At 35.2% G+C, this 27,181-nt stretch overlaps 1 protein-coding gene across 2 annotated transcripts; it reads right to left on the bottom strand.

The window, feature by feature from the left end:
- Positions 1-26,931, bottom strand: LOC144343676 (glycine receptor subunit alpha-4). Of its 2 annotated transcripts, XM_085507962.1 has the most exons (11): positions 26,804-26,929; positions 14,624-14,839; positions 10,457-10,531; positions 9,903-9,991; positions 8,476-8,543; positions 6,665-6,885; positions 6,275-6,357; positions 5,706-5,843; positions 4,867-5,096; positions 2,577-2,753; positions 1-2,389 (listed from the first exon to the last, which is right to left on the bottom strand). In XM_085507962.1, exons 2-11 carry the CDS (start codon positions 14,725-14,727, stop codon positions 2,066-2,068), a joined length of 1,509 nt encoding a protein of 502 aa, XP_085364088.1. In that variant the 5' UTR covers positions 14,728-14,839; positions 26,804-26,929; the 3' UTR covers positions 1-2,065. The 2 variants fall into 2 exon arrangements, with proteins under 2 accessions (XP_085364088.1, XP_077862223.1); XM_078006097.2 differs by lacking the exon at positions 10,457-10,531 and having other exon boundaries at positions 26,804-26,931.
- Positions 26,932-27,181: the final 250 nt, after the last annotated feature.

The following is a 27,181-nucleotide window of genomic DNA, read 5'->3' as shown; positions in this document are numbered from 1 at the left end:
TTATGCTAATGTGTATAACTCGGTCCACGTTTATTTTGGAATGTACTTTCAACACCTAAACTTAATGTATTCTTATCCTCCACCCTTGATTACTACTCAAAACAGTATAATGCAGCGAATATATGGAAACATATTTTAATGAACGTCCTGCAACAATTAACAGTCATGAAGTCTGTGGAAGTTCTCAGCTAAAACGCTGCAATTTATGCATCTGAAATAAACAAGATCTCACTCAGTGAAATTCAACACGCTGTTTTTGAACTTGAACTGTCAAATCAGCTGGGCATGTCTGCAATGTTAGTTTATGAGTATCTGACAGAACCTAATGTGTATTTATAGTACAATTGTTGAAAAAAAAATTGGAGACCTGACAAATAAGATGAAATATAACCAATTGCAATTAATTAATTTCAAAAGTACTCAAGGCTAATTCTGGAACATTGTAGGAAATTTTGCGAAAACAAAAATGAAATGATTTATATCAGTTATTTGTGTTGTAAATACCTTGATATAAGCAATTTTCAGTAATAGATTCAGCTGAAAATTCACGAGTCATTGCCTGGTTGCTACATTTATCGAATTACAAATACGTCTTTCATCAGATGCTCAGCCAAGTATAGATGAAGTATAAATTCTCCTTACCTAATGAGGAATATTTCTTGGGAGGGTCGTAGGTTATTCCCGTCGGATTCGCGTTTATTATAATCAAGCGGGACGGACATACCAGGATTATATTAAGCTTTTGGGATTTCACTTAGATAATCTGTGACACTGGTTCACTGGTATGTGTTTGATCTCGAAACATCTATAAACAAGATTTTTATATTCGCAGTATATTTCAATCATTTAAAACTTATTTTACTTATTTTCAGTTAATTTCACAACGCATACGGGAGAGTTTACATAAATGAACAGGGTGATACTGAACATATGTTCCGGATGCAAACCGACATACTGTATTATTAACACTTATACATTTCACAATAATTTACATGCATACTGTTTTTTTTTTCAACCCGTTACGACTACAGACATATTGGTTGTCAAATCAAATTATAGAACACAAGGTAAATGTGGATGATGGGATTCTACTTTGAACAAAAAAAAAGCATTTATAAAATCCGATAATGACCAAGCTGGCCTACAACAGCTGCTGCCGTATTAGGGAGAAAGTACGAATATCATCAAAAGGCAACATAAATACAACGATCGGTTTTCCGGTACCTTGCAAAAAAAATGGATTTATAACTATGCTGAAATTGGTGAATTAAATTTAAATTAAAAATATATTATCTATCGCATGGATAATCTGCGTGTTAACACATATACAATAACAAGAGCGTTGTCCCGGGCCACACAGTCCATACACAAACCAGAACGATTAAAAAGTGCTTATTTTAATTTTCATGGATATTTACAAATTAAAATATGAGGCTTTGCATTCAGAATTATTGTACGTCATGCAGAGCCGAGTGATTCAGAGTCCTTGTTTGAATATTGATTTATGGGTGACAGATGCCCCGGCAAAGCATAATCGATGACACTTCAAGAAAAGAAAAACTCATTTGATGCAGACCTGAAAACCACATAGTAATACATAGGTGGGATCAATACTATTTCGCGTCGACAATATCCATAGACATACGCGTCTTGTTTTGCTAGTTTGTCTATGCCCGCCTCTAGAACAGTCGGCTATATGATCACCCGCTCATCTGTATGTGAGCGAGTTAAAATAGTTACTTGTTTAGATGAAACTGTCTCATCAATTTAGCGATTGTATATCCCCCGGAGCCAGTATTTGTAATCAAACACTTTGCAGTTGTAATAAGGCTAGCGATTAGGTCATTCAACTGTTAGCAGAACTAACTGACAAAGGTTGTATATATAACTAGGCTACAACGATGTGCGAACGTGAGTCGTGGGAGTATTCTATTTATAGAATCGGCAGCAGAACTTTAAAAGTTAATAAAATCGCTATGGTGTATCCCACGGTGTTCCTTGACCCGACGTCCACTGGGCACTACAGGTGATACACATTCTCAACAAAGATGATTGCAAGAAATGATCAGTTGACCGAGAAACTATGTGTGTGAATAGGGTAAAAAGACCAGTATACTATACACATGACACAAAATATTAAAGGTAGAAAGATTCGACTGAATCTGTCAATCCTTAACGCAAGACAAAGATAGTCTGTTTTATCGTTGGAAGCATGCATCAACTCGGCTGTCGTTAATACTTGTGTCTCTTGTCTCACCAATGGCGGGCGTCCTTTCAGTCTTGATCTCACTCTGCCCTTTTTAGGAAAAACTGACGTCTCGATATCGACGTTATTCGACTGTCCATCTTCGCAACTCACACTTCTAGAGGGCGCCTTCTGAGTTTCTTCCTGATGGGATAAATTGTAAGATATTAGGAAAAAAAACGTATTTGTCAAGCCAATCATAAAAAAAACACAACTATCGACAATAAAATAAATATGAAAACGTGTACAGATTCATCATCATTGTCATTCTAACTAAAACAAATTAAGTTAATATTACGTGATAATATACGGATTAAATTATAATAATAACCTCTTGTTCGTCTTTTGATGAATTTTGTCTCATTCGTATTGTTCTTCTGTACTCTCGTTTTTTTCTTCTCTCTGCGTACTGTCCTTTTTCAAATGAATATAAATAATACACCACTGAATATTCTAATAAGGCTAGGAATACGAATACTTGACAAGTAACCATCCATACGTCAATAGCCTGTCAAAAAACAAAAAACAAAACTATGGATATAACACATGCGACATTATAGGTATTTATACAATTTATAGTTTTGTGTGTTTATGTAAAAACAATCTTATGTCGGTATGTTTTTATAATAAACAAATTGCATTCATGAGGGATAATTCCATACAATCGTTCACGTTTATGAAATCCACAAATGGTTCCTTAATGAGTGTTAAATATTTATTTAAGGATAAACCAAATCCACATTTTTTCTTTAATTTATATTGTAGATCAAGAGGCAATGAGCAGGTAAGCTTCAGACATTCCTGTAATTTTTACGTGCGCTGAGGACAGGAACAGCACAGGAGGCCAACAGTTTTACGCCCCCACTGACTGAGTGTTATGTTGACAACCAAGAAAGCCACGAGCCGCACGTGTGCAGTATATATTCTTTTCAACTTCTGCGTGTGCAGCGGGCCACGAGAGTAGCGCCCTCAATCTTACAAGTTGTAATTACAATGTGGGTAGAAAACAGTTCTTGTAATGTAGCGTTCACGCCACAACGATTCATAAATACTGCCCGACCATTTGTATATATATATATATATCATTATTAGTTCAACAATATCATAAGTTTAGTAGTAGTATTTTACTTTCTTTCTTGCCAAAGGCTCACTAAAGGCTCGGACACAATGGAAATTACCTCAACAGTACGGTCAGAAATTATTATCCTATGTATCCCTTTCGCAGTTTCTAAAGGCAAGAATTAAAGCAGTGATCGTAATCTGTGAGCGAGTATCGTACAGCGTTCTAATTCACTTGCATAAAAGATCCCCGAACACCGCCAAACATTTGTTTATCATCGGTTTCCGGAATGTATTTGTAATATGATTCAAGCCTTGGTCGTTTCAAAGTGCACAGCAAATCTTCACAAGGCATGGAAGAGGAAACACATTTTCATGTACGGAAAAGTTGCGGTTGGATGAATTTGAAATGACGTCACAAATATATACGGTTTTATATCACACACGCGTTTTAGTCGACTGCAACTACCAGAATTATTCGAATTATCTATTATTCCCTAATAATAATTCAAGAAATCTTGTATGAAACATCGACATCATGAGATATTGCCGTATTTTGTTGAAATCGATGTCAAAATTACAAACTGCTCTTATGTACTAAATCTTATTACACTGATTTATTACCTTTTATTATACATCTGTCACCGTAACGCCATATTTTACAGCGCGACGTAATTTTATGCTATTGCCGTGGGTATTTGAACTCTACCATATTAGAAAATGCAAATTCCAAATATTGGAAGACAACGCGGGTAAGCGTTCTCTAATAATAAAAACAAACATGGCAGCCCCCAGGGTTTGAACGAACCCCCTCATAAAAAAGATCGCTAAATCTGTTCTAAATTTTTTAGATTTCGGCATTCCCATGATGTATTATTGGGAGGAAAAGATGTATAATACAATGTAATAAGGTCATTACGAGAATACTGCAAAGTAACATACTTTGCGGTATCCTCGGAATACCTTCATATTCATCACATCTGTCTTAATTTCGAAAAGAAATGTTTTCTAACGTGTTTGACGCCCTCAGTATTGCAGGCAATATATTCATTATTCACTTGTTTTTTCCAAATACTCCGACAGAGGTAGAGGTTTTGAGTGTGATGACAGTGAACTATGCCCTCAAATGTTTTATTTCCATTTTCTTGTTTTGGACCGGCCGCAATCCTACAATATACGAAACTCATTGCTATTGACGGGGTCCGTAACAGATTAACGTCCGGTCAAACCCTGGAGGCAGCCATTTTTGTTTTTATTATAGAGCACGCTAACGCGCAAAATCATTCCATATTTGAAAATTCGCATTTCCTAATATGGTAGGATGAAAATACCCAATGTGAAATTACGGCAGGCTGTAACCTATGGCGTTACGGTGACAGATGTATAATAATATAATTTAGTTCTTAATACCATATCAAGTTAATTACTTGTTGATATACGTACTATATATTGTTAACCTAACTACTGACGGAATAATTGTTGAGGGATTAACTTCAGTGAGTATTTTTAATTCAATCTGATGGAATATAAATATCTAGAAATATTGCTATAGTGTAACTCACCGTAGCATATGCAATCTTCGGTAACTGACTGCGTAACCACGTTGCCTGTGTAACAAGTGCTAAAACAGTAGTAACTCCTAAAGCGACACGAGCTGGCGCTGCTGATATCTCCACCCATACCGAAAGCCACGACAGTGCCACCAAGAGTGAACTAGGCACATATGCTTGTAGCACGTAGAATCCAAGACTCCGAACCAGAATGAATCTAACTCCCAGATGCGTGAAATCGCCTATAAATTGATAAAAAGAAAGCATACTAATAACAAAAAAATGAATATTAGATTGAACTGTATTTAGAAGCTCAAGTTTTCAAATTGCAAAACAACGACATTTTAATATTATGAGGTTATTACGAAAATACTGCAAAGTATGCACGAAGGCAGTACGGCGGAATCCCGACCGACGGGCAGCGGAGATCGATGCGACGGCGAACTCTCTGAGTGTATACTTTGCGGTATCCTCGTAATAACCTTAATAATATACATTTTTTTTCCTATCAGGGATACATCATGGAAATGTCGAAATCCAAAACGTTTAGAACACATTTAGCGAACCTCTTTGTTTAGGGTCCGGTCAAACCCTGGGGACAGCGATGTTTGTGTTTTTATTCTTAGAGGACGCTTACGCGTAATCATATTTGGAATTCGCGTTTCCCAATACGGTAGGATGAAAACACTCAGTGCAATACCGCTAAATTACGGCACGCTGTAACTTGTGGCGTTTTGGTGGCAGATGTATAATAATAAGGGATATCAGTGAAATTATTTTAACTATGAAATACTCAAACTCGGGAAAGGATTTGTTCAGATAGTATCATAATAAACATATTATACCCTTACCTGTCATATAGTGTGTCACATTGGCGTAATCCTCAATCCGTTCTAAGTAATACTGTGGCAGTTCAACTCCGCCATGAATCTCGACAGCAGTGGTATTTTGCAGCCACGTCAATACTAATTCCTTCGCATTATAGGAAACTGAAATGGTAATGGTTAATATCATGAATAATGTAGTAGGAATCTGAAAATTCATTTCGGGTTTATGTATACAACTTGCTATCACGTGCGAATGATTTTTTTCGACCACTGACCCAGGAACGGTATTTCCTTTTATAAATTATATTGTGTATGAGAACGCATCGTGTCAGTATGTGTTGTTCATACAACGTCTTCTCATTTAACTAAAACAATATTGCCCACAATTGCCAGGCTCTGGGTTAAGAAAAGATAGCGGCGTTTCAAAAAACCTGTTCGCGTCATGATTGCATATACACATAATTCGTTGACGAATGCTATTGAGATATCGATCTAATAACTTGATATTCAATACTAGAATGTCACTCTAATTCTAATACAATTCAATACACTTACAAATTTTGAATACGTTGATTATAATAACTCAAACTTACATGACTCCAGTTGCAAATGACATTCCTGCGTGTCCATAGGAAATTTACCAAGAAACATATAACACGATAACACCAAACTAAGCCTAAGGCGAAGACGAGAGTTGAGAATTACAGTCATTATTAGAAAAATACAATCATAATTCACATGTCCATATATGTATATTTAGGTAAGCCATCTGTGAAAAGGAAGACGACATGTGACATGAATGCGGTAGAGTGACAATCACTGATTGGTCATATTTGCTTGGTTTACCTAGTTTAAATTGAAACACGAAAGATTGTGTCCACATAATTGTTTTCTCGAAATAAAAATCCGAACACGCATCTAGCAGGGGGCATATATACTATATTACAAGGCTGATGTAGCAGCATAAGGAAACAATGCATCACCTTAAACTGTACAAAACATCACCATTTGGTTCTATTCTTACTAGCAGATTTTCTTTTGGAGTGCTGTGAATTGTGACCGACTTTGCGTTAGTGAAAAACAGATCCGGTACCCAGACCATGTCCATTACATCACCGCCGTTGATGACGATTGTACCTGTTGAGTTGTGACGTAATCGAGGATCGTACCACGATTGTCTGAGAAAAATTGTAAGTTCGTAATCCTGTAAGTGAAAAGAAAACATGTCTTATATTTCGAACACTAATTTGGAAACCGAAATAAAATGCGCAACCTTCTATGGAATATCTGAAAAAAATTGCACAAGGGAAGCATTGACATATCCATTTATTGAACTAACGGTTATATGTTCGTAAACGTGCCTGCAATTTCAACACTTTATCATGAAAATATCATTATTACACTTTGAAAATAGCGTTAATACACATAAACGACCCATAAGCCCGCTGCGATCGCAAACATGCATACACACACTAAGAATGAAAACTATGGAAGTTAACATGCTTTGTAATTTAAGCCCAACACATAAAACATATGTAATGCACGCAAACATATCGGATATATAATTAATGGAAATAACAGGCGGCATATAATCGACAGGACCAACTTAATTGCCCTCTTGGCTGGCTTTTGGCCATTACTGATTTCACGTTAATTATTTAAGTAAATATTCGGGTCTCAAGTATCGTAAACGTTAAAGCTATTAGATTACCAGACAAGTCTGTTCGCGCCAGACAAAGTTTTATCGGAATAACCATGTGTTACGCGGTCTTCCATCAATATAAAAATAAAGGTAACCCAGTTGTGCTAAAGACATTACAGCTAATGATAGAGGGAAATTGTATCGATATTTAGCATATAATTTCACCACAGATGACAAAACAATGATCAGTTAATACCTACGTGTAATACAAATACTAGTGCCATCGCCTACCACCAACAATCAATTATTGGTATTTGAGTACTATTACCATTCAAAGAATGTTACGGCAGCTCGAATTAATACCAGTGTGTGTTTATATATTTTCAGTCAAACAAACATAATTTCATCAATGGTGGTGACAACGTATTACGCGATGAATATATAGTGTTAGTTTATAACAAACCTGCCAGCACAAACGACATGTTTTTCTGAACCATTGATCCTTTTTTTCTGGCAATGAATGGTCTACTAGTACGAAACGATATAAATATCACGACCGGTAGACTAACTGCGCCACGGCTATAATGCGTTCGTGCGGGCACTGATGTAGGGTCTAGTTACTGTTTAATGTGTATGCCTCGAGCAACGTTTGTGAGTTTGAATCGAATTGTAATTGCTTCGTAGTATTGTGTTTAATTAAACCGATATAGTAAGGGGTTATTGCAGACAATTCGCGCGCTGGTTGCATGACTGATATTTAATGTGCCGAACTGGTGTGGCAACAAATGACGCATTGTTCGAATTAAATTGAGTCAGACAAGTATTTTCTCAATAACATAACTCAAATGTCAAATGTTTTTAGTACAGTGGTATATTGACGCACATGTCCAATACTAAATCGAACTGGAAGACCCGATCGGCTACCGGATTACCTATCAAAACATGTTATTCGTAATACATATACATACTTCGATTGATTTTTTTTTCTGGAAATTACACACTTCTCAGGTGGTATCACACTGCAATTAACTAACAATCACCAATCATAGTCATAACATACAGCACAACGTCAGACTAATTAAAGCACATTCTATTTTTATTAATAATTGCAATCCGTTGAAGAAGATATACTAGTATTTTTTAGAGACTTACCATGCTGCTCTCTGACACGGAGTCAAAACTATTTATATTAATATTGCAGGAAACAATGGTTGGTTCACCTTTTAAAAAACGATAGTACATGCAATTACTAAACATATACAACATATACTTATTTAACATATTTATGCACGAAGACAGTACGGCGGGAGTATCGACCAACACGCAGCGGATCAGTGGTATCACACATTTCACGAGAGTTCAGCAAATTGTACGGTTGTAAAAACGAGTTTCTCTTTGCCAAGATGAGGTTAGGAAAAATGTAAATTTCCAAGATCTTCGTTAAGAATTTAACGTTTATTCATTTCCACCGTAAGCTGACGATACTTCCGTTTTATCAGTACGCACGAGACGTGGAATGAAAATTCTATTACCTTAATAATTCCTGCTAAAAAATATTGTCAAGACGTAATTCATAATAAATTACTTTTTTATATTGTATTTTAATATTAACTTATTATTTTTTATATTATATTCATCTGTCAAATAGGTTTCTTTATTATTTTGCACAGCAAACAAATTAATGTTTTTCACACGTTCTGTCATCACAGTGATTGTAAATTCTTTATTTTGTAAATTTGTTTAATTGTCTCTATGTATTTATATTCGTTGTATTTTCTCAGTAATAAACAAGTATCTTAATTTGAAGGCTGATGAGTATGTTATCTCCGTAAAATCAAACATTTATGAGCGGCAAAATCTGCAATTTTAACTCTCACAGCAATAGTGAAGTCCGTTATCACTACGATGCTCCTGTGAATGGGGAAACGATGACAAGTCATATCTTATATGCACCATATTACTGATTTGATAATAAGTCCTGACAACGTATTTTAGATTTAGGTTTTAGCGCAAAATGTGTGAAAATTTTTTTGAAGCGATGACGTTGCAATTCAGCCAATTTAGACGCCTAATTGAATTCTGACCCCGCAAACTCCAAACAGTTTGAATCGCACGAATGGCATTTTTGCAGCGCCCTCACATGGCAGAATGCAACGTTTGAGGAACTCGAAAAAAGACAATTAGAAATTCGGCAGGAAAGCACAATATGACCTTCGATGGGTGCCTAAAATTGTTGGTATATTTGGTCAACATTTGTTGCCAAACTATACTTTATATTTAGCAAACGACTGAAATTGTAGACATCTTTAGTTTTGCATGTTACATCTGCTAAATAATAATCTAAATTGTTGTAGTTGTCATCTGCATGTGAAGAATTACGTGTAATATAGCTTACATTTAATAATTAGGCAAACTTTTTGATAGTGTTGTGTCAGTATTGAATTAAAATCATTGTCAAACGTTACCCGGTCATAATAATGCATTTATCACAAATTCAGAAATCGTTGGCAAGCAGTGACGCGCACTGTTTTCTAATATCATCGAGTTAGGCGAATATCGAACTGCAAATTAATACTCACCTTCTACTGTGGGCCTTAGTTTACTGATCTTAGAATCCCCCATTTGACTCAGCAGTTTTAGATCTTCTTCGAAATATTTGACACGTGTACTAGTAGAATACAATACGAAAACATATATCAGTAACATGATTATATATATATATGAGATTCGTCGTCTAAAATACCATGCTTATTGAAGATGAGATAATACATGATTAAAAGAAAAAATATATACAATTGAACAAGCGTACTAGGAAAGACAAGGAGACAATTCTCGAAATGAAAGTGATTTTTGTATGTGAAAATTGCAAGCACAAGTAGTGCATCTAATGCATGTTGCAACATCACTATACAATGGTGTGTGCTGGCATTCAATTAGAAATGAGAAATGGATATTTAGAAATCATTTTGAATATACATTGAATGGTGAACTCGAACCCCTTCGATTAGTCAAACATGTTTCACAGTGTGGATGTAATTTACATGCAAGATTCTGAACATTCTGTAAGGCAGTGGTGAATAATACAAAAGGTTACTGGATGGAACCTTTCACCATGACTGTTTTCTATTCTTACCGGTCTGATTGAAACACATGAGAATGATCATTATAACCTAACGGGTAGTCATTCATGTTTGAACTTCTTTGTTTCCTGTTGAAAGCAAGCTTCATTTGTTATTGGAATCAAGTATTTGTTTTTAATAAAACAAAGTATTCGGCACAAGTATATAGAGTGTGTTATTTTTTATGTTTTAGACGAGCATAGTGTTAATAATATAACAATAAAGATGATTATATAATTTCTGTTACTGAAAGCTTGACGGGGTGCGTAATTGTTCTTATACTACACTCACAATTGAAAGTTGGTCAATCGCTTTATCAGATAATCTAATATTGAAATGATAGAGATGCAGTTTACCTGATTGGTATTTTAATTAGTTAATTAGGAAACCAAGATGACCTCCCTTGTCCACAAAACTATATATTTTCGGAAAGCTTATTGTATGAAATTTAAAGTTTTGTTAGTACTTTATTTTTATGAACACTGTAGTTTGAAATATGCACAAAAATGTGCTTATTTGGTCAAAAGTGATTTAAAAAAATTTGCTTCTAAACCATGCTTCTGTTTCCTGTCAAAATTGGTTTATGGGTACATCTGTTTACTATGAAAAAAAAACGCCGTCTTGAAAACTGTCTACCAATTGTCAATTTTGTAGGGCAGCAGCTCAAATTTCACTACTTCAAGTTTATGCATAAATTAACACCCAGGCAAGTTGTCTGTACGATTGCTGTAACACTATTCAACTAAAAACAATGCCCCATCGGCGTCTTGAAGATAAACATATTGTCAATCATTTGTAAAAATTTCAAAACAAAAGGTCAAAGCGTCTAGGAGCTATTTTTTTTAAATTCTGGAATGTGCACTAAAAAGAAGCTGAGATAATTGCTAATTTTCATAACAATTCATTCAGTAAGAAGTTTGCTAATGCTCATAATTAAAATGGCTGTTACAGTTTCAAATTTAAATGTATTATTCTTTTGTAAAAAGTTAAATACAGTGCATAATATGGAGATCCCCTCATTTCTTTTTTTCACCATGTTTTTTTTATTATTTATGTACAGCCTTGCTAAATCTTGCTAAGCATTCAAAAGAGATAATTTTGTACCTGTTATCTATATTTTAAAATCGTTTTTTGAGTATGTTCCACTATTCACAATTCTACAAAATTTCAACAGTCTATAGCCAAGACCTTTTGGATAATAAAAAGCAAAAAAAAATTTCACTCCAAAGTGCTCACGAACCTGCATCTCTACCTTAAAAGAGTTCCAACACGTGTATACAAACGACGCTGGATATCATTAATCACGTTAAGGTAATTACCATGCTAAGACTAGAACAAATTAGTCTGATAATTACCTACTATGCAATGAATAAATTGTGTTAACACATAATTAATTTGCGCCAGTTGTTTCACAAGTCGAATGTGTTTACAAAACATTATTATCTTGTTTACGAGAATAGTATTTAATTAATCCTGTTTATTGCTTATGTGATAATAATTATGTTTGCTAACTGTAATACGTCAAACCATGCATGTCTTGTCTTTTCGGCATAGTTCCGGCAAAGCACGGCTACCAATTTAACTTGCAAACAGTATTCATTTAAGTAAACGTATAGGAAGGGCCCTGGCAAAAAAAGGTCCTCGTATAATATATGCATATTGCTATCATTGTGTACTAGACTGGAAAGGAAGATAGTGTATCGATGTTGAGCAACAAGGGAAACAAAGTTTCACGTACGCTGCCGAGAGATTGTAATAATGAATAAAATACATGTGCATAGAATGCTCATTAATATCCACTAATGGATTAATTATCGGTATTCCAATTAACTGTTATCACATAGTGACTATACCACACTGTAATGTCTGTCAAATGTAAAACGTTCTTGATTAGGTTTTAATTAATGTTTCTTTAACCGACTTAACCGCGCAATTTAGGAATACTACTAGATTGAAAATTATCAAGAAATTCTGTGTTTCACTGAACATGTAATTATACGAAATATATATTTTCCTAAAGCTATGGAGAATGAGAATACGTGTCCTTATTTGCATAAAATATGCATATTTTCACGTGTTACTAAGTTACGGACATTGCCGCTTTTTATTTGTAAACTAAAAACATGTTTATTGTATTCAACTATGTTCCAAAGATTTTATGGTTATCGCCGATTCTTGGTATGTACGTAGAAAATCAATGATCCGTCAACGAATGCACATAAACTGTCGAAATTTTGAAATGAACAAGCGGAAACTGAAATAAAAAAATCGTTTATGCAGAGCAATATCCGTATCATTTCCAATTAACATTTCAGTACATCTTATATGAAATGCTGTTGACAGTTCAACAATGGCGCGCATATATACAATTTTTAGTTCGAAATACACTTCGCACGGCGTATTGATTGCCGAACGATAACGACAACATGTTCTTTCCCTCAGTATATTAGTTGCTAGCATCTGGCTTTCCATGATGCTGGCAGTTGGAAGAACGCGCGTAAAACTTCACGAAAGGAGAAATTCTTCTTTATCGCAGGTGTCTAAAACAATTCTTACCTGCCGCTACCTGAATTAATATTCATTTAATTAATAGAAGTTGTAAACTCATTAACATTTAATTATGTCCATTTCAAATATCGGTGCCATAAATCCAACAGATAATTGCGTCTCTGAAGAAGTAATTAATTCAAGATGACCGTAACTCAGTTTAATCATCATTGCCGTGAAAGTACAATACACATTACTGTTTTTAAATAGCAATTATCAAGGGTATCACGTGTCAGCAAACGATATATATATATATGTTAAATCGTTCATTATTCAAAACTGATGCAACGCTTGGGAATATGGTAATACAAATTACGTCATACTTTTAACACTTAATCTTTCAATACTCTTCACACAAGACTTGAGAATTGTTGTCAGTTATTTCAAATCATATCAATAATTGTTTATTCAGTTTAAATTACAGCATTCTAAACGAAATGTACCAGTCGTGGAAAAGTAGTAATACAGTGTCAATAAGTATGCTGATGTCTTCGTCATATATTTAGATTACTATCTCTATGTCTCGTATGTACTACCTGCGCTCAAATTTCAATATCGAACATTTTCCCTTAAAATAATATATACATATATAATAATTGTATTACTGTTTTCAAACTTAGCAATGTTTTTTTTTTCCAGGAAATTGTACTGTAGGCATTATTTTGTTTTTAAAGCATTTGTGAATCAATAAGGTGTTATAATAAATGCAACAGTTTTTTGCCGTTAGGAGGACATTTTGAAGATTTTGATTTAATTCGGTTTTCATCATTTGAATTGTCATCGAATAGCGAGGTAACCTGTTCAACGATTGCATGCGACCTATATTAAAACATATTTCGAAGTAAAATTTTTTTCATTAACCTTGGTCTGAGAAGAACATCAAACACTTGGCATGTTTTCCATCTATCTATTATATCTCTCGCTTTTGATTTTATAGTACGACTATTTTAAATTACTCATTTTACCTCTAATTGGGATAATTAATGCGAACTTCAAACATTGGACGTTATTTAGTTTAATAGGTTGTTGCGTTTAGCGTGTACCCGGAGCTGAATTGCAAACACAATTAAAGATTGGGGTATTGATACTATCCCGTCATACGATGCGTTAATTGGGCGTTGCATTATCAGCTGTAGAAATAGTTGCCGAGACGGACCAATATATCTATTGCATGCTGTCCATGTTCATATCCTTTTGCGTGAGGATAGCGTACAGTTTTTCTCTGCAAATCAATCTGTATTATTTAACGGACCAATTAAACGAATGATTAAATGCACCTTTTTAATTGAAACATGGCGAAATAGTCTGTTCGGAATGAGTCACCTGGAACAGCATACAATAAACTGGATAACAAATTGAGAAACTTATAATTCATTTTCGTAATGGTGAATTACAAAGCACTATTCGTCTCGACTTTAAGCATTAAATACAGTGTGATATAGGACTGTTATGTTTTATGACAGGAACTGTTTCTTGGACGAGGTTTGTGCTCATATTTCTGTTTTGATTACCCTGTCGTAAATCCGTAGTGACTAGATGCTATATTCATGTGTCAGCCTTTCGTCACGCGATATGACGCCAAATCGTACTGATATGATATAAGCACCACGGCTGTTTAAAGAAGTGTCACTTACCCGAGAGATATGACCACGTGAATGAGTAAAATAGCGGTAGTTAAAGTGCAAACGGGAACTGCATTCGGTAGGATCACCATGCCCGTAAGATGATGAGTGGACATAGATTGGTTAATGACCTTTAACTGGCAATTACGGCTATGTCTCAAGGATCGGATTTCTGCAGCTGCTATCTTGAAGATATCCCATAGATGAACCACGCATGGTTCTTAGTTTCTGTAAAACAAAACAAGAAATATGTCACACTCACCGTCCTTGATGACATTACGAATTGGGTTTGAACCTGCCCCTAAATAGCCTGCATGGGATACTAAGTATAGTATTTTTCCATCTGTAGCGACGTTATTATTTATATACATGCGGGTTGGCGCCATACTGTGTAGTGAAAAACAACGACATTCGTTGTCTCCACTGGTAATATAGTTCCCAGCACAATACACTGAGAAGTTATATGCATAATATAAAACCTTCTTACTCGGACTATTCCGGGATTTAATTCAGATTCGAGATAACGTGTCGACACAGCGGGTCAAGGCATTTTATCATAGAGAGAAGATTCTGAGTACGTGGTTTCAGCTGACTTAAAATCCATCGCCAACAAATCTATAAATATATGTTTTAGGGAAAGTATCATATGTATTAGGGCATATGTTCAAGATCTACCCAATGAACAACGCATAATAATTCGTGTATGACTGGTAACATCGTTTATCCCAAACATCAAGCGACCGACATTGTGTTACAGATAGAAGCCTGTGTATGTGACATCGCCGGTTATGCGTGCTCCCAGTTCGAGCTCATTGCATCAAAATCAGGTAAGTGTTTTTCTTAGATATCACGTGATCTATATAAATAGTCCCCTGACAATTGGTGGAAAAAAATACATAAACTAGTTCTTGAACATTTATGGGGTGCAGTTTATGAGATTAAAAAATCATGTAAAAGTCTAATGGCAAGTGAAGGGTGAAAGTAACAGAACAACTCATGATAACAAAGACATAAACAATTCTATGGACATGTATTGGTCTACATGTAGAGAAGCGAGCCAGACTCGGAAACATAAATACCGTGTTCACACGTGTACCAAAAAGCCGGCTTAGAGGTTGATGTTGTTATCGGCCGCCATGTTTCTTTAAAATACTTGAAATGAATGGAACTCCAAAGCGAGACTGACACTGAGGACATGCTTTTAAGGCGGCTTTATTGTTCACACATGCTAAAAGCAGTTTATGTAAAAACGGGGTGCCGATCTAGACTTGCTGTGTAGGGCGGCTTGAACTAAATCGGCATGGAACCGTCTCATCGTGCTCACATGTGTTTCAAGGCCGGCTTCTATGTTAAGCTGGTCTCCAATTCGGCTTCTTGGCACACGTGTGAACACGGTATTAGTGTAAATAATCCTTTACGGGATTGTTATTGGTCTAGTAGAAATATATGTTGTGTTAAATCTAATTAATATATTGCAGTTGCAATGCGAGACTTGCGCGACGGGAATGCGCAAGACAAGGGCATGATGTTGTTATCTCTGTCACGTAGTACGGGCAGGGGCGGGGGTATAGTGGTTATCAACGTGTGTTACCAACGTGCGCCCGTTCGTCCATACGGAATCATATCTGGAGAACTATTGATATAGATATCCAAAAAGTGTTATATTGGAGACAATGCACACAAGATTCGGAAAACATATTCAGTGACCATATATGGTCATATGACCTCATTAAAATGCTTAAGTATAATATCTGGCGCACTATTGCAGATGTAGGCATTCAACCGGAACACTTAATAAAGATGCCAGGGGATTTGCTACATCCTGTACATTTCTTGTTTATATACCTATTTATTGTAAAATTCACAGCACGTCGATCGCATAAAACAAAACGTCGACGCTTTGAATAACACTCATCCTAGATATCGATAAACGAGTTCGAAAACGATTCTATTACTTTCCAAACAACAACAACATTTATTTATATAATCCGTATTAACATTCCAAATCCAATTTTTTTTTTGATTTTTTTTTTCAAGCTATAGGCCATTGAGAATATGTTGGCGTGTGTGTACAGTTTAAAATTGTATACACACTGCCTTTATTTTAATCTTGGTCACTTATTAAAAATTAAAACGAATATGACTTAACTACAAAATCTATGATAAGAAAAAAATTATAGTCGCAATTGCCAATGTAAATACAGGTTGCATGCTGGTAGCAGTCGCGTGACATGGATAGCCAAATGAACACACTTAAATATGATGAAAACGGGTGCGGTTATCGTCGCCGAAAGAAAAGTACTTTTTATCGGTCAAACTGGAGACTGGTTCAGTTAGTCGGTATTTTACACGGCCACATAGTCCAAGCAGTTCTACATATATAACAGAACTTTATACGTAATATCCATTACGGAGCATTGTATATACTAAATATCCTATTATCCTCTTTCGAGTTATTTTCTCAAATAAAATTGCTCTTAAGGTTTTCATACCATTAATGTTGCCATTTTCGGTGTATACCTTATATATATATATATATATATATATATATATATATATATATATATATATATATATATATATATATATATATGTATATATATATATTCGAGTTAGATTATTATGCAAATATTGCATAAATATTATTATCATCGAACGTTTGATTTTAGCTTGGCGGTTAGTGTTTAGAAATGAACATAAACAGTTTAATTACATAATTTGCATAACCCTGTTACGAAATACAGTACAGCACAGATAAAGTAATGTGTTCCCCACATCGACAAAAACATTAACAGCGCTGACATCAAAATGCATTTCTCAATTAAAACATACCGGTGTACCAGCGCCACGATTACAGTGCAGTCATTAGACACACGATTCGCCGTTATCCAGTACAATAGACTAGTGACCTATCTAGTACGCCCGAGCTAGCATTACTGCCGTCAAGAAATTCGCCGAGCCTGTGTGATGAAGTGGTGCCCACTATGCTCTTCGGCAACTGATATTAAAAAAATAAAAACATCTTTATCATAAAGACATTAAATCTCTCAAAATACAATTTCTAAATGAAATTAATTAGTATATACGCTCAAATGATTAAATGCTATTCGATTTTAAATAATCGTTTTTATTGTTTCCATCTCCAAAAACTACAGACAGTGAATGCTTATGTAATAGAAATACCCCCACCGAAAGCGGATGTGCCGCTTGATATTGCAGAAATCACACATACATGTCGTGAATTGTGCAATATATTACGGGTTTGCCCATTCGAAGAGGGCGAAGGGGGGGGGGGTATTACTCAATTGATATTCGCATGTACAGCTGCATGCATAACTCAGTTATCCCACTTCACATTATGTTACAATGGTTTTAATGATTCACGTCCGTTACTTCAAATGCCACAGTTGATAACAAAAAACATATACAAAATTCAACCAGGTGTCCTCAACGTGCAGGATACACTTAATGTGCCATAATTACTTGAATACTAATAATTCCGATTCGAATCAGGCACTCCAGCAAAGAAGAATAACCAGGACTGCAACAACTACAGATGAATCTTTTGACAAGTCGCATTTAATTTGTTTGAAATTATTTCATTCTATTGATTTGAAGTAATTTCTATCATTTTATTCGACCACAGTATTCTTTGTATCCTTGGGAACGGTCTGGCTTTTGGTGATATGCATTGTGCGTGAATATACAAATCGTCATGCTTTGATGTTTTTTTTTTACACAAACGTGTGTAATATTCGGATTGATTGAATGTCTACTGACGTGTATTTATTTTGACACATATCATTTTATCGACCACATCTCTCCAGCGTTGGAATTTTTTTTAATCGTTTCAAAGCTATCATTGGCATTATGTGCGATAGAAACTATTATCAATTAATTATCCACCGAATCGTGATATGCTGTGAGATTGTCCAAACCGCCATGTTTGATGTGTGTGTTTTTTATCGCTGATATTTATTACGCTCCACAAACCTACGTATCGTTATAATCTGTTTTCTGATATAACCGACCATATAGAAAACGACCATGATAAGGTTTTTATATAAATTACCATATGATAGTTAAAAATCAACGCCAACTCACTGACAATTGGTACGTGATAACAGAACAAGAACGGCGATGTCCGTGAAAATAATACTTAATGTAGTAACAAATTGTCCAAGCGAGCATTGCACCAATTTTATTTCAATTAAAATACGATATGTGGAAAACTTAATATATGCGCAGTGATTACCCCTCCGAAAAAGGGCGGTGGTCGTCAAGCCGCGCCTTGTTCGATATGGGACACATAGCGACGTACACAACGCGTGTAAAATACATTGTTTATTTACATGAAATTCGAACACGCGCTGCGTGGCGACCACCGCCCTTCAACCATATTTTTAACGCATAGAAGACGCTTGTCTTGACTGACAGGTAGAATTATATGAGAAAATATGTTCATGAATATGAACAGAATTCGTTTGTTGTTACATTTGACATGAGTTGTCCTCAATTACAATATGTCAAACAGAATAGACATACTGCGATAGGTTTTGATGAAAAATCATCTAGGGATTTCCACAGCTACGCGCAAGAGTATGATATCAGTATTAAATATTCATTACGGGTTTGTAACACGTTGAGCGCTCGACACAGTTGACCGACTTTGAAGTAGACTCATTTCAACTAACTTAATATATTGAGTCGAACTATATTTCAACAAAAATATTGCCGTCATTATAAAATGCTAATATTTATCATTTACTCTATATGTGTGTTTATTGTAAATTTTATGGAAATTAACATATGATATTGGGTAACGTGAGACGGACATTTGATATACACAATATAATATTGTAATATGGGTCACGTACAAATAAAACCGAATGTTTGGCAACATATATATGTGCATACTAACGATCGCGTGAAATGGACCGCCCACTGCATATATTTGATAAAAAAAGTATAGTTAGCCGGAGAAAACATTTATGATATCCATCGGGAGGGGGGAGGGCGGGGGCCAATTCAAGATTCAAAATAACGACGTTATGCAGTTCAGGGTTTTATCGTTATACTTCATTTTCAAGTTACATACGCGTTTCCGTGTTTAAACAGCGCTTCTGTTGACGCTACACGACACATTCGACTCGTAAGAGAAGACCTGTCTTATACATAAATAATGGTAATCGCTGAAAAAACACACAAACATACGGAACAAATCATCACATCAAAACAAACTGTAGCATTCATAATGCGACGAAATTCGTGATTCTTTGATGCAGGAAAATACACAGATCTAATTTCCCCCGAGCACTCATTTATCATGTAATACATGCCCGTGATGCTAAACAAATCATTAAATATTTAGTATTTCGTATTTTTCTACGAATCACGCATAAAACAATAGCACACCTGGGATGCCTTACCTGTGACAACAACATTACAATAAGTCAAACCGTCAAAAGTAAATTTTTTGCCTAGGAGGACACTTTTTGTATAGATAGTTATACATTTTATTACCTTTGTGGTAATATAAAAAGAAAAAAATGCAACTTGCATATTTCTGTCGTTTAATCAGTAATAATTGTTTCAGACCACTTTACCCGAAAAAAACACGTCATCAATAGTAAGATTTTAGCGTTATGATTATAAACATGAAATGGAAAATATAAACGTGACGAGTTCTACGCATTTACACACAAATTATTTCAAATTATTATATAAATTTTTGCCTAAATTTTGTAATTTAACTGAATATATTTGATGACACATGACGTTGGAGTTTTTTTTTTATATGCAATATTCATTTATCATTGGATTACATATGACATAAATTGCTCCCATGGTAACTATGCAGTATTGATGTACAAATCGGTAAGCTTTTATGTTCTTTATCGTTCCCATTTATTACTTCGCACTAACCTGCGTATCATTATAAGATCTTTTTTGTTGTAACCGATCATATATAAAACGAGCTTGATAAGATTTTGTATATCTGTTCAATTCACTATGTGACAAAAAAATCAACGCCGACGCACTGCCCATGCGTACGTGATAACAGGGAAAAGACGATTATTCACTTAAAGAGCGGTGGTCGTCGCGCTGTGCATGTGCAACATTTGTGTTGACAAACATATATTTTTCCACAATCCAATGCGTTCTTCTAATGAAAATCACAAGTATGAGATTTGACCTGGGCGCGACGTGTACTAAATACAGCCAGTGAATCCTTCGATACCTTCCAATTATCTAAAGAAATACCTAATCAATCTCAGTGTGTACTCGTTGATCTGCGCAACAGTCAAAGTCGCCATCTGTGTTTATATGAGACCCACATATCTCGCGCATGCGTGGCGCGACGACTACCGCCCTTTAACATAGTGTACACTACGCAGTACAGCGAACATCCCATCCTTTTTGTTTCAAATATAACAAGAGAACTGGTGATGGTTGTAGAACCATAACTGCCTCAGCTCGAAGATTGTTATGTAATACAGGGGAATGTGAAGGGAAATGTATTGTAATGTTACCTCTGTGTAATTTACAATATATCTGCATTAACCTTCACTATTAAGGACAATATGGAAGTAGAAGCAAGGCTACGCAAATTTTGCGAAATAGTAGTTAGTTAGAATTACCAGACATTGTGGGATATAAAGAAGTGGCCTATTAACTCGTGAAACATACTCGCACATATTCATACATGTCTGGTTTCACAATAGAAATAAAGTGTTATTGCTGTAAATAATTATGAACAATAAAAACTGAAATTTAGAAAAACTATGAACAAAAAATAATGAAAGTCTTTGATTTTCTGTACAGATTCCAGGATATTATTAACCGAACCATAACATTTATAAAAAGCACAGTGCTGAGATTCACTTCGAGTATATCAGAAATATAATCTTACAATTGCATACGAGTCGTCAAAACGTACAGTTTGGTGACATAATTCAAATGTTGTATAGTTCAATATGCATACCACCACCCATATACTAGTACTTTTTGACAATAAACCCGTCTTTCACATTGTGCAAATACAAACAACTTGAAGACATTAAACCTTCCTGACAGTAACATGTAAGCGTTGTATAAACCCGAATGAAAAGTCTTGAGTCACGGCGAATACTTCTATCGAGTAGCCCATTTAAAAATCTCTTCAACTATCCACGGCCAATCACTAATGTGCGGGGTCATTTATTAAATAATATTAATTTTATTAACATTTACACATTCCCCGGAGGGATTGGCAATGGCTACAAATGTTTAAGAAAGAATAAAAGGTTAAAACAATTGAATAAATAAAATAAAATAAAAACATACATACAAAAAACTAAGCTAATACATTACTGTATATTAAGACTAAATTATTATACAATAAAAAGATAGAAAAAATGCGAAACTTAACTGGGAAAGAAAATTGTCACTGGGGTTGCTGTCATATTTCAGAACACTTCTTTAGGTACCTTGCTACAGGGAGTGTTAGACCACTGTTGTTTAGCAAGACTATGAATTGTGTCTTTGATGACAAATTTTGGTTTTTGCCATTTCAAATAAGACATTTCTATCAGGGTATAACTTTTGCATGACATCATTAGGTGATACTCATCTTCTACTTGATTCTGAGCACAAAGATTACATAATCTAGCAAGGGGTATTCCGTTATGTCTGTCAGTCTCAGTTTTCATGTTATGGTCACTGAGGCGGAATTATTTAAATTTTCGCGCATCTCAATATTTTGCAGGGTAATAAGGTAGGTTTCAAAAGCAAATTTGTTTTTTTAATTCTCTGTATGTTCTTAATTTATTCATATTTATATTTAATTTTGTTTTGATTGATTGTCGTTTTGTAATTCACTTTTCCAAGTTGATATAAATGATGTTTGTATATTTTTTTTAATTTGTCCTAATTGCCTTGCTGTTAGAATTTCATTGTTGTCAACCAGGTTAGACAGGTTGATGTTATTCAAAAGGGAGTCTACCATTTACTATTAACTTCTTAATATTAATAACTTACTATTAAACTTGAAAACATCGTAATGTTATTACTTCTACACCAGGTGACACCAATTAAAACCAACATCGATTTATAACTACTGTGGTCAATGTCATTGAAATTTGCTCTTCCATAAAGCAGCAGTTTCCCTCTTCTAATAATTAAAACTACCCGTGATACCCTGAAGAAGTATGTCCATTGTTTCGCAACAACGACTGTCAATTTCTCAAGATAAACGTCCATGGGTTGTTTTGTTTACTAGAAGGAAATGTCCATTTCTTGAATTAATTTCCATTGCACAAAAAAGCAGCAAATACTGTTACTGAAGCACAGAATTGGCATGATTTTTTTTCCCGGCCATTCACGCAAACTGTTAACCAAGACTTTTACCGCATCCATAGTTGTTGACAGCCGATGGATGATGATGGATGTATTGTGACGTATTTTGACCCCCGGATTCTGACCTTACATTCTTGCCACATTTACTGCCTTTTCATACCCGTTCAATTTCCTTTCATTATTTCATCCAGATTCCATGATATTTTATATTTAAAACCAACCTTTATTTCACAGTCACTCTTGTTTTCACTTTTCTAAAATTATCTTACTGATGAAAAGACTGTTCACTCCCATCATGCAATCTCCCATAGTACTTCCGCAGACACAGTGGCGATTGCCAACATATCTACAAATAACCTCGCTCTCAGGAGCTGAGGAATAAACCGACATATACGGACGAAGAGATACATACGTACAAAGCACCATTCAGAAGAAGGAAGTCAAATCAAGTATTTTATGTATTTGAAATAGGGATAGAACGTTCACAAGAAACAACGTATCATCGTGTATTGCACATAAAGCGAGAGAGTCGTCTGTGAAGGACGACCATAGCGTGTCGTTGTGTACAAACAAGCGTCAACCTATGAACTTTTGCGGCTGATCTGCACTGGCTCGGAAGATGAATTCTGATTGGCTAAAAAAACAAAAAAAACTTGTGGCGTTGAATGCACGTTCATTGTCAGTATTGTTATGCAAATTCAAACTAGCTAATCATTTACAACCTTCCGAGCCAGTGCAGATTAGCCCAACTTTTGCGTTATTATAGCGTAGGTTGCCAACGACGCTCGGGACTCAATTCCCGCGCGTGCGCATGTGACGACCACCTCCGCTTTCAGCAGTGCTCGGTTATCATAGATCTGGAAACTACGGTTTCAACAATTAGCGGCGCAAAATATTATAATTCGTAATTCACGAGCATAAGTCCTGGTAAGATAACTAAACAGGATAGCATTTAAGCAGCTATAAATGAGTAGCGGTAATATCTACTATAATAATGTATGTAGCAGATGGTACTTCAAAAGAGAAATTCCAAATATAGGCACATTTCAACGTGATGATATCACTAAACATACAAGTTGCTATGCAATGATTTTTGAAGACCGGTTGAACATACAGGTTTGGATTTACGTGTTAGTGAGAAAACTGGCCCGTGGTTTAAAATGGTTAAACCTTTCTTTCTAACGGGAGGTTTGATGAGAGATATTTTGCATATTACTATTTTGCGAAATTGTACCCATCGAAAGTTGAGCCACGATTTGTGAAGTTAAAACTGATTGAAAATACCGTGACATCGCTCTTAGACTAATGTTTGTTGAGTTTGGAAGACAATTTCACGGGTGATGCAGTATGATGCAGCAACTCAACTAAAAACACACGAAGGATATACCGAACCACGAGTGAAAAAGTTTTTAAAAATATAAACAATTCACTGTATCCCAAAGACTTTTATTTTGACACAGGACTGTTTCTTACACGTATATTTGACATCGATACTAACGGTTTCTTTTTAATGTCTGATTTTATAAACAACACTTCGATTAATAAAATCATTAAGAAAAAAACACTGATTAATTTTTTAAAAGGTCGCATCTTTCTGGCCTTGACTTTGTTGGGAGTGTTGATGACTGTGAACGCGCCTCGTCAGCAGAATTTACAGCGAAAGTACCGAGCATTACTATATGAAAACGTGACTGATTTGCATAGTTCAAACTACTTAACCATAACATTCAATGCTAATTACAGGAAGTAACATAAACCATACAACAAGTACCAAGACCAGCAACGATTTTATCTGCCTTGCAGTACATATGTTACAATAGGTGGTATAGCGTTCACCAACGGTTTTATTGATATATCATGTGGAACATGTTTTTCTGCCAATCTGCCAATCGGCGAATATCGTATAGATATTTTGTAGACAATTCAAACGGGTTTATATAGAATATTTTGAAAAATTTTCATGTATATGTTGGTTGTTACATATGAGTAGAATGTAATTGGTTTTTGTTTGTTTTCATAGTGTTTACATTTTTGCATGATGCTCTTCAGAAATTGAATGAGTTTCAACAGCTGTTTTAGGTCGAATTTGAGTTTAAGTACGAGTACCATTCCACAACCTATTAGGTATTGGCTGTTCCGAGTGTTTTATTATAATATACTACTACGCCAGGGCGGCTATTAGTCGTACCCCCCCCCCAGAAAACTGAAAAATGTGTTATTATTATGTGTTATTGTTCAATCGTTACACACAGTCTGGATGAGGTTTGAGATAGTTTGAGTTTATGTTCAGCGCTAATAACTAAGTATTAATTAATGCATACCTGTTGGCAACAATGTTCAGTCTATATATTTGTTCAGCCATGAAACAATTATTGAACGTTTACATGAGTCTAGATTTAATTTATCTATTCACAACAGTTTATGTTATCAATTAAAACCACGGAATAGCAATCAAGGACCTATGAATGTATTCTGTGCGCTGACATTTAATGATTTTTTTCGTCATTCCCGTAGTATACATTAAATGTTTACGTTCGGAAAAAAAAATGCAAGTGAATTAATTGAGCAGCACAAATAGATGTGACAGTACAAGGCCCAAAAAAAAGCAATGCCTGTTGTAAAAAAAGCGAATACAATTTGTCTTGTGAATTTGCCAAGGTCTACATCTGGGTGAAAGGAAAGTACGTCTATATACGTACCATCAAGCTGTGAATGATATCAAAGATTAACACAAAGATAAACCACTTCACTGCATCGACGTTTATGTATTCGTATTTTGATGTTAGATAACATGCACTCTGTGAGATGGTGGGGGGATAATGCAAGTCCATGACTCTACGTAGCATTGTGGTTTATTAGTTGTCGTTTATTATCACCAAATGTCACGATGCAGCGCTCAACATGGCGATCTATAAATATAAAGCACCGTACAACATGCGTGTAATAAGTCGAAAAACTCATTGGAGCGCACGCAGTTCACTTCAGTCGTCAGCTGATTTCAGTATATTCGACACAAATGCCGCATATGTTACTGCGACCACGTGACATACTATAATAACGAATGGCGCTGATATCAATCAAACTGAATAATCATATGGGAAATGGTGAATTGTAACAGTGATCGAGCGGGTAGTCACGGTTGGAAGTATAAATTATGCTACGAAATAAACATCGCAGTGAACATGCTGTATAATTATTAACAAGAATCTACCTTCATTATACTCAACTACTTCTAAAAAATATACATAGATAAAATTGACATTACGCGTGTAATAATATTCGGCAGTTAATATGTTTTTTCTTTAAAATTGGAGTATGAAAATTAATACTAATAATGTGGATGTTCAAAATTATAATAGGAAAATTAGGATTAATAATATTATAATAATAGTACGGGTTGTGTTTAGAGATGATTATAAACAGTTTTATGACAATTTTAATTTACATCTATAATGGAATCAAAGCGAAGTGATCTATCATGACGACTCACATAAACATCGATGGTTATAAATAGGTTAGTATTAATAATTCCGATTTTCAGATTATACAAAACGTGCTCCCTATGGGTGTGACATACATTCGCTCTGAAGGCGAATAATATATATTATCATCATTTAGTTGCAGACGCGTATGTTCCTATCTTATAATATGCCATGTACAGCTTGCCCGATGTCGACGGGCGAACATGTTAAGTTGTGTCAAACAGATAACCAGTGGCAGCAATAGAAAGCATGTCTCGTATGGAATCCATTCTGGTAGAACAGACGTTTACACTTTTTGGCGTGATACAGTGAAAATGGAGACTCATATCCACTAAATAATTTACACCTTACGTAATAAAAAGAGCGATCATACCTGTATTTATGAGGCTGTCTCCAACACGTTAGCGATGCGAGCCGAGAGTCATCTCATGAACGCAGCGGACATGCGCCAATACAAAAAAAAAACAGTTGAGAGATATAATACACTGTTGTGACTGCGAGCTGGTCCGCCGTGCAATACATCCAAAATAACGCTTTGCATTGTGGGTCGGAAATTGCAATAAACACTCCAGCTGTCATACTATAACACACGTGGAATGCTAAATGCGATTGTCGAGTATTAAATTAGATATTGACTCATGTAAACTGATGTATAATTTACATAGTTACTAAGAGCCGAGTTCTTAAAGTGTATCTCAATAACTACATTCAGTTCTTGTCATCAGGATATGTTTTGTTAAACGACATTTCC

The sequence above is a fragment of the Saccoglossus kowalevskii genome, chromosome 14, assembly GCF_978046115.1.
Source record: "Saccoglossus kowalevskii chromosome 14, keSacKowa6.1, whole genome shotgun sequence".
NCBI classification, from domain to species: Eukaryota; Metazoa; Hemichordata; class Enteropneusta; family Harrimaniidae; genus Saccoglossus; species Saccoglossus kowalevskii.
The sequence above is the reverse complement of the archived record's forward strand: the minus strand, read 5'-3'. Positions and strand labels throughout refer to the sequence as shown.

What these genes read in the sequence shown, in the direction of transcription:
- LOC144343676 (XM_085507962.1), bottom strand. Translation starts at nt 14,727, where the DNA reads ATGTCCACTCATCATCTTACGGGCATGGTGATCCTACCGAATGCAGTT. An exon ending in ACTAAGGCCCACAGTAGAAG is followed by an intron (nt 8,544 to 9,902) that starts GTGAGTATTAAT and finishes GTTTTTTAAAAG; the next exon opens with GTGAACCAACCATTGTTTCC. An exon ending in CCGTGTCAGAGAGCAGCATG is followed by an intron (nt 6,886 to 8,475) that starts GTAAGTCTCTAA and finishes TTTCACTTACAG; the next exon opens with GATTACGAACTTACAATTTT.